Consider the following 18,625-nt stretch of genomic DNA (forward strand, 5'->3'; position numbering starts at 1 on the left):
TCAGGGCTGCGTGGCTCTCCAGACAGAGGTGTTTCAGAGGCGCACTTCAAACTATGAGAACTCTCTGTCTTTGCAATGTATCATGGTCCTTTTCTTTATAACAAGCATAAAACAGCACGGCTAGCTAGCCCCGAGATACATTATTATTCATGATTTGTGCACGACAGATGAATATCCGTGCAGACATGCAGGGCAGGAGCACAGGTAGCTAACGTTAGCCTATAAATCACAGGTAGTGTCCAGGTAATGAAGCAGGGTTCCTTTTCATTCGATGAGTTGATTGATGGTGTGAAGTTGTGAGATGAGATTTTCTGTCTCTGTAAAAAAAAAAATGTCATTATGGTAATACCAGGGTTGCCATGGTAACGCAAGAGAAATCACCACAGCCGTTGATGGCATATTGGAAACGTCTACTCGCGTCTCTTTACATAAACGCAGTCGAACACAACTGATGTCGCACGAGGGTTTTGAAGGGTCGTCCCATTTCGCAGGGGGAGATTTGAGCCACTACCCCTTGTGACTCTGCGCTGATGACCCTCGGGAAAGGGGTAAAAATTGGAAAATGGGACTGAGCTTTTGATCGCCTTCCTCGAGAGACTGCCAGAAAATGTTCGCCGTATTTGAACTGTTATCACAGCTCGTTTTTCTCCACGATGGCTTCGCTTTTCACCCCCGTCTCTTAAGAACTCTCTCCGTCTGAGCCCCTGATTCACTTGTTTTCTGACACTGTTTCTCTGTCTGAACCCTGAAAAACCTGAAACTAGCACACGTTTTACACCAAAATGAGTTCATCATACAGGTTTTTTTAAATCATAGGTGATTGACTCCTTTACCCGTTGCTAGTAGACGAGTTCGGCCAATCGGTGTCTTTTTCCTAGTGTGTCATGTTCGTCGCCGCAAATGCGTCAGAAAACAGGGAACGGTACAAAGCAGCGTCTCAGCAGATCTCCAGAGGACTGCTGCACAGTCATTTAACCTGTGATCCCTGATTCTACCCTGTTCCACTGAAGACAAAAGCCAGATGTCGGTGGGTTTTTTCCAGTGTGAAAGGAGTTTAAGTCAGCGTCTCTTTCCCCTTCAATCCCAAGTCAATTTTCATTACCAGAAGCTGTTCCTATTTCTCAGTCTGTCTCCTTCAGACCCGAGTCTATTTACCTTTGTTCTCTGCCTCATCTCGTGTCCAAGACTCTCAGAGGGATGTTGGGTTTCTGCCATCGTCGCCTCTTCCCTCGTCTTCTTTCTTCTTTCACCAAACGTGATCTTTTCTGGATTTTTCCATTCCATGTTTTAGCGTGCCGTGCCCTCCGGCCGCCCTCAGTGAGTTGGCTCCCTCTGAGGTCACCTGACATCGTCACCTGTCGGCCCAGCTGCTTCTCGTTCCGTCAGCCGCAGTGTAAATACATAGAGACCAGCGTTCAGCCGTTCTTTGCCAGATTGTCGATGTTGCCAAGCTGCTGAAACTTTCCAGCGCTGTCACCTGCGCCTGATTACTTCCCTTCCTGCATGAGTCCCTTTGAATGTCTGATTTTACCGCCCGCCTGTTGGCAAAGTGGATGACAATGAAAAAAATCAGAAGACCACCACCAGCGCTAAATACAGCGTTCTCCCTGACATTATAAGCTCAATAGAAATAGGATTAGTTAAAGGTCCACTGCATTGTATTGGACTGTATAGGTGTGCCTAATTAACTCTGATTATTTCACATGAAAAGCAAAAGTTTGTCCATTAAAAGAAAGTTTTTACATTTAGGTGCATTTTAAGGTTTATTTTTGTCGTGAATCCTGATGTATTTTTCTTTAAAAAACCAAATATTGCAATTATATTTTAAATACATGTAGAATTTCCACCTGATTTTACATCATAAGTTCAAAGTAAAGCGTCACATTTAATGCAAAGTTTCTCTGTGATACTGTCGGTCTGATTTAGTAATAAACACTTGATGTGTTTATTTCGAGGTTTCTTTTAACTTTATACATAAACATAAAGATTACATAAAGATTATATAATACGATTAAAAAAACGTTGCTCTAATGTGACCCTTCACATTAAACAAGTCACAAAATTAGATGCACATGTAATTAAGGCATCACTAATTAGTTTTCTAGTTTGATATGTATTTTACCGTGAGGATATTCAACATTACACTCTGATATTTATTTATAGTATCTTAGAGAATTAGCATTCTGTATCGACTCATCCCCTGTATTATTGTACACAGGCAGATTTTGTATTATTATAATTATCTTATGGAAATGGAAATGTAATGTTTGTTCTAGTTTTGTACAGTAGATGTTTGACTGCTGTTGCCTATTGCTGATTTTTTGTAGTTATTTCATTTTGGATCAAGCAACATGCTAAACACGTAGCTTGCACCTTGTTTTTAAACGTACTACAAGGTATTTAACTTGTAATACTGATGACCTATGTACGCACATAAGACCTTCATCTAGATATTTTCTATATAGGTATTATAGTTATTCCTACTGTCGTGCACTCTGGTGGTACGGCACCAAATCAAAGTTTCACCGTAGTCTTCTTACAGTTTTTAATCTTACACAGCCACAAATGGATGCATGAACTCACTGCAAGACATCCTGCCAACTGCTGTGTTTGAAAAAGAAAAACAGTTTCAGAAATATGTTGCGTCTTTCTTTCAGTCACTTTCAAAACAAAGTGCACGCAGCCAGCCAAATCAAGATCTGGCATTAGGCAGGTGAAAACACTGCGGCCGCCAGAATCAACAAAAAAAAGTAATTTCCTCGTAGCTGCTTCAACATGATGTGTTATTAAACAGTGTCAATCCTGCTATCTTGGTGTGCGCTGGAATGTTGATGTATTTTTTTTGGTTAACTGACTGTGAGGTAGATGTTTCTGCCAATTCAAATACTAAAAAGACAGATGAGATGGTCAGATGATCGCAGTACGACGTTACGATCTCAGTCTCCAAGACTGACGTATCACATGAATCAGTCTTGAACAGGAGAAGACAGTTATGTGTATGATTCTGTCACAGATGATTACAGCATGGTTCTAGTTTCCACTGCGGTGCCACGGTGAAACTTTCTTCTCCCTCGGCACAAGAAATACTTCTGAAATAACGTAAACAGCCCGAGTTCAGCCAAGCAGCGTGCACGGAGAGCGACGGTGACATCATTGTGCCTACCTTCTGCAGCACAATTGTCACGGTGGATTAATCCTCCCACACAGTGCCGCCACCTCTCCTCCTTCTGCAGCCAAGTGGGGCCCATTGAGACGCTTTCTCAGCGAGGCAGATGTGTTTGTTCGTTCCCCAAAGCCCTGTCACCACACGCAGGGAGGCACACAGCAAACAGACGGGCGGCGTGCAGCACTGCAGTCGTACGACCGCTCGGAGCTAGTCCAGGAAGGTAGAAGATGTAGGTGCTTGGATGCTGTTTTCAATAATTATGGCATAATGGGAGTCATCTTACTTTTACTCTCGCTTGTCTTGCTCGTACGAGATCCAAGTGTTTTTGTTGTTGTAGTTGCATTCGTTCCAAGTCGGATTCAACAAACTCTCAAAGCACCGAAGAATAAAAAGAAGGATTTCACACCGCAGAGCTTCCTGGCCCGCCGACAGCGGACGGAAATATCAGAAAGCTGCGTCAGTGGTCGTATTAAAGGATAAATTATTACGTCTGCCAACAATTTGTCATCAGAGCCACGCTGACTGAAATAAAAAAGGGAAGGTTTTGATGTAAACTTGAAGCCGAAGTGCTGAAAAGTGAAGTGGTCCATGACTAAAATGTGATGTGGTCACTGAGATGTGACAGATGGACAAGAGAATATGAGACGGCAGGTGAAGTTAGACTGTATGATCATCAATCATAACAACTACTGAACTGCATAAATCACTGTTTTAAAGATGACTACATTTAAAAACGATTTCAGGGAAACTTCTCAGTTTTCACATCAGTAACTCCATCAGCTCTTTCCTTCTTGTTTTTCTCCCTCTTGTTACATTTTTTTCCATCAGTCTTGTGTTTTTCTTGTCATATTTTTTGATGTTTTATCTTTTATCTCGCACTTTATATTAAATTCAACTATTTTTTTACTGAAGTGGCAAACAGTGACGTTGACGATGATATGATCAAATCTTATATTTTACTTCAGTTTGTTTCTATAAGATTTTAAATGTTGATTAATTTAGATGATGGATTTATCTGCATTTTCCTTCAGTGGCCTCGAAAAACATAAAAAAATAACTATGAAAAGTCTTCTCGAGAGTCAGTGTTTGGTTTGTCCATTCTGGGACACCATTGCAACATGGTGGACACCCTCTGTAGACATAAAAGGCTCATTCTGAGGTAACAAAAGTCAACAACTCTTAGTTTCAGGTCATTATACACAGAATAAAATATGATTATTAATACTGCGTTCCTTTTATGCCAGTCGATCCTCCTAAAATCTACACACTGCACCTTTAATGGAGGTGACAGACTGTTGATGACACGTCTGAACCACATTTACATTTCATTCATACCAACAGGAGAATACAGGGAAAAAAACTTAAAAAATGTCTAACTTTACTTCAAAAACAGATGTGTTTGCACGATGGGTTCCTGCATGAGGCTCCATGAATCTGTCCTGCCAACAGCTTGACTTTTGCTTCTGCCTCCTTGACATAAAACTGATGGAGTACATCTCCTCACTGCAACGAATTCATTTTAATCTGAAGCAACTGCGCCACTACATCTTCGATTCCCGGAGAATAGTTCTGCATCACGTCTTCGTCTCTCTCCATCCTTCCCGAGCTCATTAGCTCTGCATTTATATGTTACTACATGCACCTGCCGGCCTCGTGGCACTCGTGTCAGGTGGAACTGAGTGTCGAGGCACTTGTTCTCCGAGGCTTCTCCTTTTAGCCTCCCGTGGCTTCTGATTGGACCTCGTTCAAATTGGTGCTTTGGTCAAAAGCTTCAGCAAAGATAAAAACACGGAAATGTGATCAGGAGGAAGTCAACCTCATACAAACTGCTTCGATAGTTTAATGAGCTGTAGGCAATAAACATTATGGGGCTGCATGGAATATTTTCCAAGAGTTTCACTATGTACAACTCTGATGCTCCAAAAAGTCAAGATGCCTTTGCAAGTCCTTAACACTTGCACTTGCACACAACTCTGTGGTGGCTGAGGAAGACAGCACACCATAGACGATCAAAAATTTAAAATGTTATTAAAGTTAGCAATTTAGCAACTGTGAGGCCAAGAATTAATGATAACCTAGTCATTACAAGCACAGCAATGTGACTTTCACTTCAAGTAATGTGGTCTGATAAAACAAAATCCTAAAGGGATTAATTAAGTGTCTTCTTCTTCTCCTCCTCGTCAATTATTACAAACTAAGTTTGCTTCGAAAAACAACATATAATGATAAAATAACTATGAAAATAGGTTTTTCAGCCACTATTAAGCAGAAATAATGAGGATTAACTATAAAGTGCGTTAGCCTTTCTGCTGACATGTATTTATAGCCTATATAAAAGTTAATATTGTAAAGCCTGGTCCACACGTCCAACCTGTCCATACCAACGGTATGAAAACGCAACAGGTGGTGATATAACTTCTATAGTAAGACCGTGTTGGCCAATCAGAAGCCTGCCAAACAAAGGAGACAATGATGATCTGTGTATACCGTCTAAGGCTTTTATTGTGAAAGGTACAAAAAACAGAGAGTCTGTTTGCCATCTTGGTTCAGACTATAGAGTCTTGTGTTATTATTTATTTATCTTCATAAGTGTAGATGCAACTTACAACCCTCTGCTTCAATATTTGAGAAGATGAAAATGTAGTTGTTGGTCTCTGCTGTTATCCAACCAGCCTGTGAAGCTGCACGAACCCCATTTCAACTTCCTTGCTGCGGCTGCTGCTGAATATACTTTAATACACTGTGGCATTACACCATAAGCTACACACACACTTGTCAGTGGGGTAAATTCATCTTTGGTTTCAGTCTCATCTGGGGGAAATATTGATGATAATAAGAAGATACACCGACGCCAGCGGTGCCTTTAAAGTGTCCACTTGAGGGATTTTGCCTGTGGCCATTACAGTAAGATCCCCGCACTCAAATACTCACGGTGGGAGCTGCGAGCGAGCAAATGGGGACTTAATTCTTGATATGTCTGTGTTAAAGTCGGAGCCAGAGAGCACTAGTTGAAGCGGAAGATGAACGGCTGGCTTTCCAAAAAAGCTCCAGGCGACCCGTTTCGTCTGTACAGCCCAGTGAGCGATGGACGAGTGAAGCTGATTTACAGGTCAGCCAGAGCGCTGTTTTAATTAGCCTCTTTCTGTGTCCGTCCTTCAGATGGACCCGGTGCAGAAAGCCGTCCTCCATCACACCCTCGGCATCCCTCCCACCGCAAAGAGGAAGCACGTCTCCTGCAGCGTGTGCCAGCTGAGGTTCAACTCACAGGTGAGCGAGTTTTCTTTTGAAGAGGAGTGAAAAGTTCAGGAGTCACAAAGTGATCCTGCCAGAGAGACACAGTCAGATACTCAGGACAGTCAGGGCAGGACATATCAGTTTAAAAAGTAACTGTGAAAAGCAATAATAAGGTCATAAAGGATGTTGGTCAGTCGAGATATTTCAGACTAAAACATCTCAAACTTCTGCACAATCATCTGATATATTCTCTCTGGAGGAGCTGTTTAATAGATTTTTGGTGATTTTTACCTCAGACTTTTAAACTGAGTGCGATGCAACACATAAAAAACAATCCATAGCACTAAAACTGTTGTAAATAGCTTTGAAGAAACCTCTTCATGACGCATGCTGGGTAAAGGATCTCCTCTAACAACACAATATAAAACAGCATCTATGAGATTATGAAGAGTCAGAGACATTTTTAGATTCAGGCCTTGAGTGGTAACTGGGTGGAACCTGCTCAAAAATGTCAAAACTCAACATTACGATGTATATTTCAAGTTCGGATTATTGAATTTAACTTAAAGTATCCACAGAGCGCAGCTTTTGCACACTTTAAGATCGACAGGTGCGTAGGAGAAGACCGACAGCTGACAAAATCAGGAAAAAGACTCCCACACAATGTCCGCTTCACTTGCAATTAAGTTTAAGTCATTAAACTTAATTGCAAGTGAAGCGGACATTGTTCAGGAGTCTTCCCGGGGCTCTGGGGTCTAGAGGGGTTAAAATTCATGGGTGATAAAAATGAAAGAGTTTGTGCAACAATATAACACAACAATCCTGCAATAATAAAAGTAGAATTAATGAGGAATATGAGCAGAAATTAAATAAAAGTTTTGTAGAGGTTCAAGAGAAGACACTGTCAATGGTTCACTTCATTGTCAACAGGCTGCCGAGTGTTTAATTTGGTTTAATTTGTTCTGGAGCTGAGAGGGGACAACGACTAGGTGAGCCGCTGAGGACGAGCTCCAGTAAAGAGCTGAAATACAGAACGTGACTCCAGACTCCTGTGAGTGTCGGTGTTACACGTGAATCAGACAAGAGGTTGACACGACTCGCACGTTATTGCTGGCGGTTTTGCCATCACTGCGAGGTCTTTTGATTCGTGGGAACATCTCTGAGGTGGTGTCACAGCAGGTGACGGGGGAAGCGGCGGGTAGTGTGGGGGGGGTTTGTTGTTTCTGTGGAGTTGGATCCATCTCGGAGACGTGATGTTCCAGAAGAGTCTCACCCATTACGACATCTCCGACTTATGTAAGACTCGCACAAGCAAAAATTAGGAGATGATTTTTTGTTTGAATCATAATTTTGCTCGTCTGAATCATCGTGTCATTTACTGCGATGTTTGACTTGGAGAGTGCACAAATGGAAAAACAGGTCTGAAGTTCAGCTCAGGCTGTGGAGGTTATTTTCCAGCTTTAGCTTCATTTCTGATGTTTGGCTTCTCACTCGCCCACTCGCTTTGTTTAACAGCTTTTCAGGAAGTTCAGCTGTATAACTGGAGTATTATAAATGTAATGCTTATTTATATTTCCTCTGCGTCTCTGTGCCTTCACCCCGCGGTGTCTGATTTCCTGGGTTTTCTGTTTTGACTTAGTTGAGTTGACATTACGAGAAACAGGAAAAATCAAATGAAAACGTATTTTCACTGCAGCCCTCGATTCAAACATAGAGAGCAGTTGTATTTTTTATTTTTTTAACACTTTTCCGATTTGACATGTTTACCGTCAGTAACATGTTGTTTAAACAGCTGCTAAATGTTGGCAGGTACGAGACACTGAGACACGGAGCAGCCCACAGGCCGGTGCTGCGACACACTGACACAATGATTTTTACTAGGAAAAATGTTTTTAAAATATAGCTGGAGCTGTTTTGCAAGGTTTATGAAGTTTTTTCCCAACAATTTTCAAAATTGCTCATTTTTTAAGGGAGTCTGGGGATATTGTGGTTCCTAGCTGAATTGTGAAATCAGCTGAAACAGCCAGCGTGTTCACAAACACAAACACAGACACGCTTGTTTTGGCAGATGAGGATGGAAATCTTCCCAAAAAAGCAAAATCTTGTCACATTTCAGTCTGAGAATTGTTCGCAGTTCCAACAAAGACACGAAGATTTAACCTCTCGACTAATCATAAGAGTTAATTATTGGTTGTCAGGTTATTGTTGGATACTTTTAGCACGTGTTTAACATTCAATAGTATTGAAAGTACCAAAACTATAAACCAACACTGTGTGCAGGTTGGTTGAGTCTTTTTTTATTTTTCTGTAATATTAGAAGTATCGTATCACTGTTGTATGAACTGTATGTACCGAACGGGAATTTTTGCAGTTGAAAGTTGACTCGTCGGTGCTTTTTGTTGGCTACATACGTGTGACGTTTATTGTTACTTATCATCTTGCATATCCATCAGCACCACTTCATCTGCAGTGAGTTCCCGCAGTCAAAGATCATTAAAAGTTCCCTCGTAGCCTTCAGTGGCGACGCCCAGCCGTGGTCGTAATGATCATTGCTCTATTTACAAAGCAAAGAAACATCTTGAGCTGTCGACGGGACACATCAGTGACCCGCCTGTAAAAAACCCATTCAGATTGAAATAATGAACACGATGGTGATCAACAGGAGGCGCTCAGTGAAGTTTCTCTGGAGCTGTTCGACAGCTTCACGTCTGAGAGGAGCCACATCCTCGTGGCTTAGTGTTCAGGGCGGAGGTGGAATATAAGTACATCTACTCAAAGATACTCGCTCTTTACTTGAGTCTTTCCATTTTTTTAGACTTTATTTCTGCTTCACCTAATTTCAGAGGAAAACTCTGAACTTTTTACTCCACTGCTTTTATCTGGCAGCTTTAATTACTAGGTACTTCACAGATAACACGTTTCTCACCCTTCTTGTCTAGTGCAGATATGTTGCTCTTACAGGACAACAACTCTACAAACACATGATGATCTTGTGGGATATTTTGCGCTGCTGTAGATCAAACTAACCATCAGTATATAAGATAGTTCAAATGAGCCGAACCTTAAACGTCTACAGCAGTAAAATGCAGCATACATATTAATGCAGCAGTTATATTAACCCCAACTCATCAGATGTGATAGTAAAACACTGACAGGGAGCTGTTTCACATGCACAATTAGCACTTAGTGAGTAAATTATGCTGATAATATTTACATATGAACTAAATGGACTCAGTGCTGTGTAAAGACAGTATTTATACAGCCAGGTGTTTAACTCTAAGGCAGGTTTTGATGGAGTAGAAAGACTGTTGGTTTAAATAAAGTTTCATGTCCTGGTGGTTGGAGAAACACACGCCAACGAGGTAACAGACTTTGACACAACACCGGCGCTCTCCATCGAGTGAATTTCCGTCCGTTCACTCTCGTCTTACCTCGGTTTCTATCCCTCCTCCTCTTCATCTTCATCTCCTCGTCCATCAGCGGGGTTTCGTCTTCTTCTTTTGCAGTGTAGCGTTTCCAGTTGTTCAACCACCACGCCACAATATATTTTTACATCGATTATCTCATACGTGCCCTCTATAATACCATCTAATGAGAAGCATTGCATTAATACCAGCGATCCCCCCCCCGCTCCCTAATCTCCATACCATTTTGAAAGTAATCAAAACATTTTAAAAAGAAAAGCACCGGCGCCGCTGCATGTTGTTAAATCAGTAGCATCCCTAAATAGCAATGTCATCGCTCTTTCATTAAAGGAGTAATCAATCCATTTCTAACACTGAATGTGTCGGTGATTACTCAGGATGAGGTTATTATGTCTCACGCGGGGAAATCTATCTCGGTGTGTATTTACCGTCCATCAGCTGTTAATTTGAACGCTTCATTAGAGAGATAAACCCTGTGTTTACCTGTCAATCAACAGGTGCTGTGTGTCGGGCCAGGAGATCGTAAAACCCCCCGAGGCTGTTTATTTTGCTTTTTTATTCGAGCTGCAGCTACGGCAGAGCAGCGTCTCAATTTGCTCCGTCGACAGATTATCAGAATGTGAAACTGCAGCTCGGACCGAGAGAGGATGCAGAGCAGGAAGCTGGGAGACCTGCCTGTTGTTGTCACAGGGTCTGTTTGTAAATCCAGTTATTAGCCTGAGATCATAAAGAGAAAAGAGCTTTGTGCTTCAGATGTTTCTGCTTTACTAGATGCAGTCGCGTTTATGAGTTGAGATCATAAACCGGACTCGAGTCTGTAATTTGTTGAGAGCGAGTGAGTCACCAGTTAGTCTCATTTATCCCCTAACAGGCAACGCTTTGCTGCCGGCTTACAGTTAATGCATTCACAGCGCTCCCTGTACCTCCTCACCTCGACTCATGTCTGTTTACTCTGCAGACCTCCAGTTTTTACAAGGTGATAATCCAAATGGGATTTCTTTCTCTAAATAGACGTGAACAAATGTACATGTCGCCCCTCGTTTTAATCTTATTTCCACTGCAGGATTTTTTTTTCTCCATGATGCCAGGAACTATTTCCGGAGCTCAATCAATTAACCAACTCGATAGGAGAGTTTAACTCGTGGAAAGGTGTCGAGGGAGGAAGGCTTCGAAAGCTATCGGACCGTCTGACAAGCAGTTGTGAAGAAGCATATTGGCAGCTGGAGCGAGCGCAGGGTGCCACTAATATCGATAATTGGACGAGGGGCGGACATTTCTTGTAATGTTTATTGGCGTTGAAACTTATATATAGCTCGACTTCCAGAGAACTTTAGGAAAAGTGAGATCTTGGGGAGTTAGTGAGTGAGACGTTTGACTGAATGAGAGAAAAAATACTGCAAGAAAATGGCTGCTAGGAGATTAAAAATGTCTTTCACGTGAAGGTCCTGCCAAACTATCGCCAAAGGAATAAAACCAGTAGAATAACAGCTATAAATCTAAAACAAGGAATTTAAAAACTGAAGATTTTTAAGATTCATGCATACAAATACAACAGCACTGATGGATGATCACGTTGTTTCGTTGCAGTTTTGTACTGAAGCATCACCAGCTGTGAAGCAGGGTTGAATATGAAGGAATTGCATCTCATCTATGTGTATTTAGATGAAGATGCATCTATCGGGGCTTTTCCACTGGCACTTTTGGCCTCGCCGAGTTGCTTTGGCACCAGTGTCACCATGCTAAGTTACGCCGAGCCGCTCCTCTGATGTATCCGCTCTTGCGTGGGGGCAAAGCGTGACTACCCCGCCTCAGAGCGGACCGGGGGTGGCGCTCCTGATGACCCCCCGCCTCCCTATCAAACAAGCTGGTGTTGTGATTGCGAGAGAGAGGCGTTTCAAAACTGTGTTCAACTCTTCTTCTTTTGTTGCTTCTCACTGAATCTCTTTAGTTTCGCCTGTTTGGTGTTGAACACGTTTCAGGTGTCTCAAAGTACAAATACAATAGTTAACCGCTATTATGACGAGCCGTGCCAGGCTCTTAACAACAGTCGTCTAACTGGGAGTCCAATTGTCACTCTGGTGGAAACTTAATTAGTGTAATTAGCCATTTTTGTTAATTTAATTAGCCGACAAAGAAATGCAAAGACAAAGTTGACACGGTGTATATTTATTCATGCGTAGAAGGGTTACCACCTCAGTGCACTTACTGGGTTTTCAAAACGGCAACAACACTCAGAAAAAATGTGCTTAATGCGGCGACTTTAATTGCACGTTAATGCTCCGTCTGATTTTAGTGCACGAGTTCAATGCAAAGTGTCACATTTAATTAGGTTTTCTGCCTTCGTGGTGAGTCGATGTGAATAAATTAAATATTTCAGTCTGATTTAATTAGTTTAACGCAAACGTATTAATAAACATAAACCTGATGTTGTTATTACACCTCAGGTTAAAAAGGGAACTTTGACGTAAACACAATCAAAGTCAAGTTTTATTCTTCAAGTATTATACAGAAAAAGTTACTGTGTTTGATTTATACACACTGACATGATAGAAAAACTTTGCATTAGATGTGACACTGAACTAATGTAAGAAGACTGGAAGATTGACGTGTTATTAAATACTCGAGAGTGTTGTAGGCAAATTATTTATTGGGTGAAGAAAGGAAAAAGAACTTGGTGATTTTTTTAAATGATTATTTTTGTATTTACACACACATCTGTGGGAACTTTTAGTTTCTGGAGTTTCTGGATATTCCAGTGATTCTGGTTTACAGCCTGTCTCATTATCTGAGTAACGATGGTTGAGGGCCATCCGGAGGTGTCGCCATCTGATACCCTGAACAACTTGGAGAACGACTTCTCTTCACCCCCCCAGGTCAGTTTTCATTGTGCTTTCAACAAGGTGATCCCTCATCCACTGAACACGCCCCCCCAGAGAGTAAATGCATTAAGAGTTCCCGCCTTCTCCAACAGCAGCCTCCCTATAGGGAAGCAGTAGCACCCAGTGGCACAGACCGTCTCCTCTGGCTTCTGACCCAACAGCACAGTCCAACAATGACAGTCAACAAGGTCGTCAAATACCCTCTGTTCACCTTCAACCTGCTGTTTTTTGTTGGTGGGATCATTCTGCTCACCGCATCCGTCCACATCAAGCAGAACAAGGCGGACTACCAGGTCACCGATGAAATCCTCCCGGCCATAAACCTGCTGGTATTCGTCGGCGCCGTGACTATGATTTTTGGTTTTCTCGGCTTCTGTGGAGCGATCCGAGAGAACCGCTGCCTGCTGTCCATGTTCTTCCTGGGCCTGCTGGTGATGTTCCTCATGTTGTTGGCTGTAGGAGTGCTGGGAGCCATAGCCAGAACCGCAGCCGCCCAGGAGCTGGTGAAGGAGAACATGCAGCAGCTGCTTCCGCTGAGCGACCAGCCGAAGGAGGTCCAGGAGTCGTATCAGAAGGTGGAGAGGAACGGGTTCTGCTGCGGCGTCTTCGACGGACATCTCGATTGGGGCAATTCGACAATGGTGCCCGACTCGTGTAACTGCACGGACACCTCCAGAAACTGCACAGAGCTGGGCGGACGTGAGGTTTACTCCACACCGTGTGTGACGTACATCATGACCTGGATGGACAGAATTTCAGACTCACTCATTGGGTCAGCGGTCGGTTTTGGGATCTTGATGGTTCTGGGCATGATTTTATCACTAGCCATGTTGTGTCAGGGAGTCTGTGAGAAAGGTGTCATTTAAAATGTTTAGCTCACAGCCTGGAGGTTCACAGGCGCTGACTGATGGACAGAACCATGGTGGTGTTGAATGCATCTTGTCCGAGCTTTGCCTCGTTGTACATTTTTGAAATTTTGTGCCTGTTTTATATTTAGTTTTGCAGTTACAAACTGCTTATTACACATTTTTGACAATAAAAAATGTGGAAAAACTTTTTTAAGTAACTATCTTGTTACATTTTTACTTCAATTCACTAAAACTCAGAGGGAAATATTGCACTTTTACTTTTGCTCCACTAAATGTATCTGTAGTCGTAACACATGATACTCTGATAATTAAACAACTTTCACCAAAAAGCTGTATAGTGTGTTCTTGTCAAACTTTAAAATAAAAGTGTAAGGTCCACAGGCCCAGATCCCAAGTTTGAGAACAACAGATTTAAACTTCTACAAGCAGCTACAACAGTAAAATGTTCCTCCACATCAAGTAATTTTAGATTTCATACTTAAAAAGGACATTTTGCAGGTACTACCTCTGTTTTTGCATTTGCTTGCCGTCATTTTAAACAGGTCTGTGATTGACTTAACTTTATCTGCTGAAAAAACACCACAAGGTTTCTGCTTTCAAACATTCTTGTAATTCTTCTCATACTGAAACGTCTTCATGGCTCTGGGACAACCTCAGTCCCAACATCTGTTTGAAAATCATTTGATTTTGATGTAACTTTATTGACAGAAAATGTAAATATATTCAGACACAAACAGATGCAGGCTGCAGCCGAATTGTAGAGTAAAATACACTTTTAAATGTGTTTATTTCTGTTTAGTTTAGACTTCTGTCTCACCACATGTCACTCACGCTGTGAATCAGTCTGAGGCGGCGCTGCCCCCATGACACCTGATCTGCTCCCCCACAGACACTCAGGCTCCCACACCGGGTGTTTTGGTTTAAAACAATGAGCAGTGGTTCTTTGTTTGGTGTTGGGACACCAAACTAAACTAGCCTCCCCTCCACAGAGTAAATGCATTAAGAGCTCCCGCCTTCTCCAACAGCAGCCTCCCTATAGTGAAGCAGTAGCACCCAGTGGCACAGACCGTCTCCTCTGGCTTCTGACCCAACAGCACAGTCCAACAATGACGGTCAAGAAGGTCGTCAAATACCTTCTGTTCACCTTCAACCTGCTGTTTTTTGTTGGTGGACTCATTCTGCTCACCGTATCCGTCCACATCAAGCAGAACAAGGCGGACTACCAGGTCACCGATGAAATCCTCCCGGCCATAAACCTGCTGGTATTCGTCGGCGCCGTGACTATGATTTTTGGTTTTCTCGGCTTCTGTGGAGCGATCCGAGAGAACCGCTGCCTGCTGTCCATGTTCTTCCTGGGCCTGCTGGTGATGTTCCTCATGTTGTTGGCTGTAGGAGTGCTGGGAGCCATAGCCAGAACCGCAGCCGCCCAGGAGCTGGTGAAGGAGAACATGCAGCAGCTGCTTCCGCTGAGCGACCAGCCGAAGGAGGTCCAGGAGTCGTATCAGAAGGTGGAGAGGAGCAGGTTCTGCTGCGGCGTCTTCGACGGACATCTCGATTGGGGCAATTCGACAATGGTGCCCGACTCGTGTAACTGCACGGACACCTCCAGAAACTGCACAGAGCTGGGCGGACGTGAGGTTTACTCCACACCGTGTGTGACGTACATCATGACCTGGATGGACAGAATTTTAGAATCACTCATTGGGTCTGCGATCACTTTTGGGATCTTGATGGTTCTGGGCATGATTTTATCACTAGCCATGTTGTGTCAGGGCGTCTGTGAGAAAGGTGTCATTTAAAATGTTTAGCTCACAGCCTGGAGGTTCACAGGCGCTGACTGATGGACAGAACCATGGTGGTGTTGAATGCATCTTGTCTGAGCTTTGCCTCGTTGTACATTTTTGAAATTGTGTGCCGTGTTTTATATTTAGTTTTAGTTACAAACTGTTTATTACACATTTTTGACAACAAAAAATGTGGAAAAACCTTTTTGATCTACTGTATATTGTTTGATTTTTAGTTCAGTTCACTACAGTTCAGAGGGAAATATTGCACTTTTACTCCACTAAATGTATCTGTAGTCATAACATCACAAGAACACGTGATACTCTGATAATTAAACAACTTTCACTAAAAAGCAGTATAGTGTGTTCTTGTCACATTTAAAAATTAAAGTTAAAAGGTCCAGAGAGGTAAAATGATCCAATATTTCACACAGAAAGAAAATATTAGAAAACGAAATATAATATAAATTTGTATAGCAGAACCTTTTTTTCTTCTTCCACTTCTTCAAATCATCTCATGACTCCTCAGATGAATCTTGGGACTCGATCAGGGCCCAGGAGTCGTCTCAGAACTAAACTTCTAAATCAAAAATCATTCGATTGTGATTTAACCTTCTTTATTGACAGAAAATGTAAATATATTCAGACACAAACAGATGCTGGCTGCAGCTGAATTGTAGAGTAAAATACATTTTGTGTTTAGTTTGGACTTCTGTCTCACCACACGTCACTCACGCTGTGAATCAGTCTGAGGCGTGGCTGCCTCCCCTGATACCTGATCTGCTCCCCCACAGACACTCAGGCTCCCACACCGGGTGTTATGGTTTAAAACAATGAGCAGTGATTCTTTGTTTGGTGTCAGGATCGTTTACTTGGGTGTCTGGTTGTCCTCAGGAATGTTGGTGGGTGGGTGAATATTTGCATGTGAGTAGCCGGTCCATTCTCCCTCCCAACGAGCCGAACACAGCAGCCTGGTCAGAAGTCCAAAGCTTCTGATGCCACTTTTACAACTATTGACTTTTTTCACATTGCCAGGACACAAGTTTGCCTTGCTGTTAGAAAAACGCTGGAAAAAACAGGGAACAATAGGAAGCAGCAGATCATATATGTCATCAGGCCGCATCCAGAAGATGTTAAAACATGTTTTAATAATATCCTGAATCAGACACATTGTTGCTCAGGAGTGAGACATCTCGCGCTCAGAGACAGATGGAAAGATATTAACTTCAACACACGTCACGTCAGCAGCCCACATCAGGGGTTGGCTGGGTGGCTCATTCACAGGACTTTCCCTCCAGAGATCAGGGTGATTTGTTTTTCATTTTTGCAACATAATTAAGTTAAAGTAAGTGAATGACGTAAGAGATGTCACATTCGTTACGTCGCTTACACAACTTAACGAGACTGGATGTAATTATTTTAATCCAAAGTATGATCTTATCTTTATCTAACAAAGTACTGTGTCTAACCCCAACCGAACGGTCTGCATGCTTTAATTGTGAAAATCTAACTGGACTTAAATTACTTATGACTACAGTCAAGACCTTCTCAACAGAGTCTTCCTCATCAGAGACCGAGATAAGACCAAGTAAAAACACCTTCAAATAGTGGTCTTGAGACCAATCTGGAGTACAACACTCGTGCTTCCCTGACCGGAGGCCTACGTGTAGATAGACGACAGAGTTGGACAAATTAGGAGTGAGAACCAGTTGGTGCAGCAGTAACATTCAGGGCCCACAACCCCAACAAATCTGCATCACCATAGGCTTTGATTTCGCCCTCTGCTCCTCTTGAGGACACTGTCCTTACTTGTTGCCTGCACAGACTACACAACTTGGTATATACTGTCTGAATCTAGGTCATAAAGATTTACGACTGGCTGAAAATGGAGCATAAACTCGGCAGTACAAATAAAAGTGAGAGACGACTCCATAAATAAAAAATAAAAATTCCCCGATTAAAAAAAAAAAGAACGCATAAACTCTTCCACAAATAAGAATAATTTAAACTTCCATTACATCAACACTGGGCTTTGGAGATAATTTTACTTGAGTATTAAGTTAATAAGTATTTGTTGGATGTGTTATGAGAGCAGGATTCAATAAATCTGAGGAAATTAAAACACAAACAGCACTTTCCTCTGTGTTGAGCTGTTTTGGTCTGTTCTGAATCAACCTGACCACCAGAAACAGCCTGTTGTTTATGGAAGAAATGACTCACAGTGTCATTTAAATCACATTTGATTGAATTATGACACCAGAACAATGTGAAACCAGAAACTCCCCGTCCTGACACGTACATTTTCCTCTTTTTTCACGGTCGGTTTGATGTTGTCACTTGAAAATCAAACATGATTTTTCAGGGTTTTTCCTCCTCAGAAGTCCAGATTTCTCGACAAAGCTTTTATTCATCTGAACATTTCTAGTTTTCATTTATTTTTTCCTCTCCTGCCTCCTCTGATCCTTTATAATTGAATGTGTTTTGTAACAGACCTTATTCACGTACATGTTATTTTAAAGACGAGGAAGGGAATGACGATATCATTAATGGACTAAAGCTTACATGTACTGTACATAAGCTATAAACTACACTGTGTTAATAATTAATAAATACAGAGCCGCTGTGACGAGTAAAACATCTGAGTTGAAACTTTGGGGGATGAATTCTCAGAGTTTTTTTTAACTTTACCTGACGTGATGAACACAATCACAGCGGTTTCAGTTCAGGTAGTTGTTAATCACATCGTCGTCTTAAAGCTTCATTCACTGCTTTTCTTTCGTTGCCCCACTTATCTTCAGGGGCTGTTTGCACGACACTCACTCACATATCATCACCTCATAGAGTTGCTAGCAAACAGCTGTTTAGTTACACATTCAGCAGAGCGACATTAGCATTCATCAGGAGTCTTCAGCTGATGGATCTCTTGGACTTGGCCTCCTCCTGAGGGAGATGTCCGTCTCTTCAGCTGCTGGATGCTTCACTTTGTTCACAGAGTAGTTGTTAACTGCGTCTGTCTGCTTTCAGGTGTTGGACGGGCAGTGTAACGTGTGTGTTGCTACTAATGCACATCCTGTTTACATTACAGTTCATTCATTTTATCACTACTGTTCAGAGATAAAAGATAAAATGCTTTATAAACATTATTAAGTAAATGTTTATTGTAACATTGCGGCTGATATTTATAATACTTTGTAAATGGTTAATAAATACTGTGTAGTAGTTGCCATTATAACTGATGTTTTAAACCTTTACAGTTGCTTTACAACTG

The 18,625-nt window shown here is 42.0% G+C and overlaps 3 protein-coding genes across 5 annotated transcripts in view; all 3 read left to right on the forward strand.

The window, feature by feature from the left end:
- The window catches only part of znf385d (zinc finger protein 385D), a 96,451-nt gene that overhangs the window by 41,179 nt on the left and 36,647 nt on the right, over nucleotides 1–18,625 (forward strand). For 2 of the 3 annotated variants that reach the window (XM_084357945.1, XM_084357947.1), the window contains one exon: nucleotides 6,326–6,433. The exons of the other annotated variant lie outside the window; for it this stretch is intronic. In XM_084357945.1, coding sequence (XP_084214071.1) covers nucleotides 6,326–6,433 — 108 coding nt within the window. The remainder of the gene's footprint in view (nucleotides 1–6,325; nucleotides 6,434–18,625) is intronic. 3 annotated transcript variants of the gene reach the window in all.
- On the forward strand, nucleotides 12,832–13,854 carry LOC311260290 (tetraspanin-8-like). The gene has a single exon (XM_084357948.1). The coding sequence runs from the start codon at nucleotides 12,878–12,880 to the stop codon at nucleotides 13,568–13,570; it is 693 nt and encodes a 230-aa protein (XP_084214074.1). The 5' UTR covers nucleotides 12,832–12,877; the 3' UTR covers nucleotides 13,571–13,854.
- LOC311260291 (tetraspanin-8-like) lies at nucleotides 14,632–15,470 on the forward strand. Its single transcript, XM_084357949.1, has one exon. It carries the CDS (start codon nucleotides 14,680–14,682, stop codon nucleotides 15,370–15,372), a length of 693 nt encoding a protein of 230 aa, XP_084214075.1. The 5' UTR covers nucleotides 14,632–14,679; the 3' UTR covers nucleotides 15,373–15,470.

The sequence above is a fragment of the Pagrus pagrus genome (genome assembly GCF_965226575.1).
Source record: "Pagrus pagrus genome assembly, chromosome: 7".
NCBI classification, from domain to species: Eukaryota; Metazoa; Chordata; class Actinopteri; order Spariformes; family Sparidae; genus Pagrus; species Pagrus pagrus.

Bases quoted from the DNA above. Each gene is read 5' to 3' on its own strand.
- LOC311260290 (XM_084357948.1), top strand. From the start codon at position 12,878: ATGACAGTCAACAAGGTCGTCAAATACCCTCTGTTCACCTTCAACCTG.
- LOC311260291 (XM_084357949.1), top strand. From the start codon at position 14,680: ATGACGGTCAAGAAGGTCGTCAAATACCTTCTGTTCACCTTCAACCTG.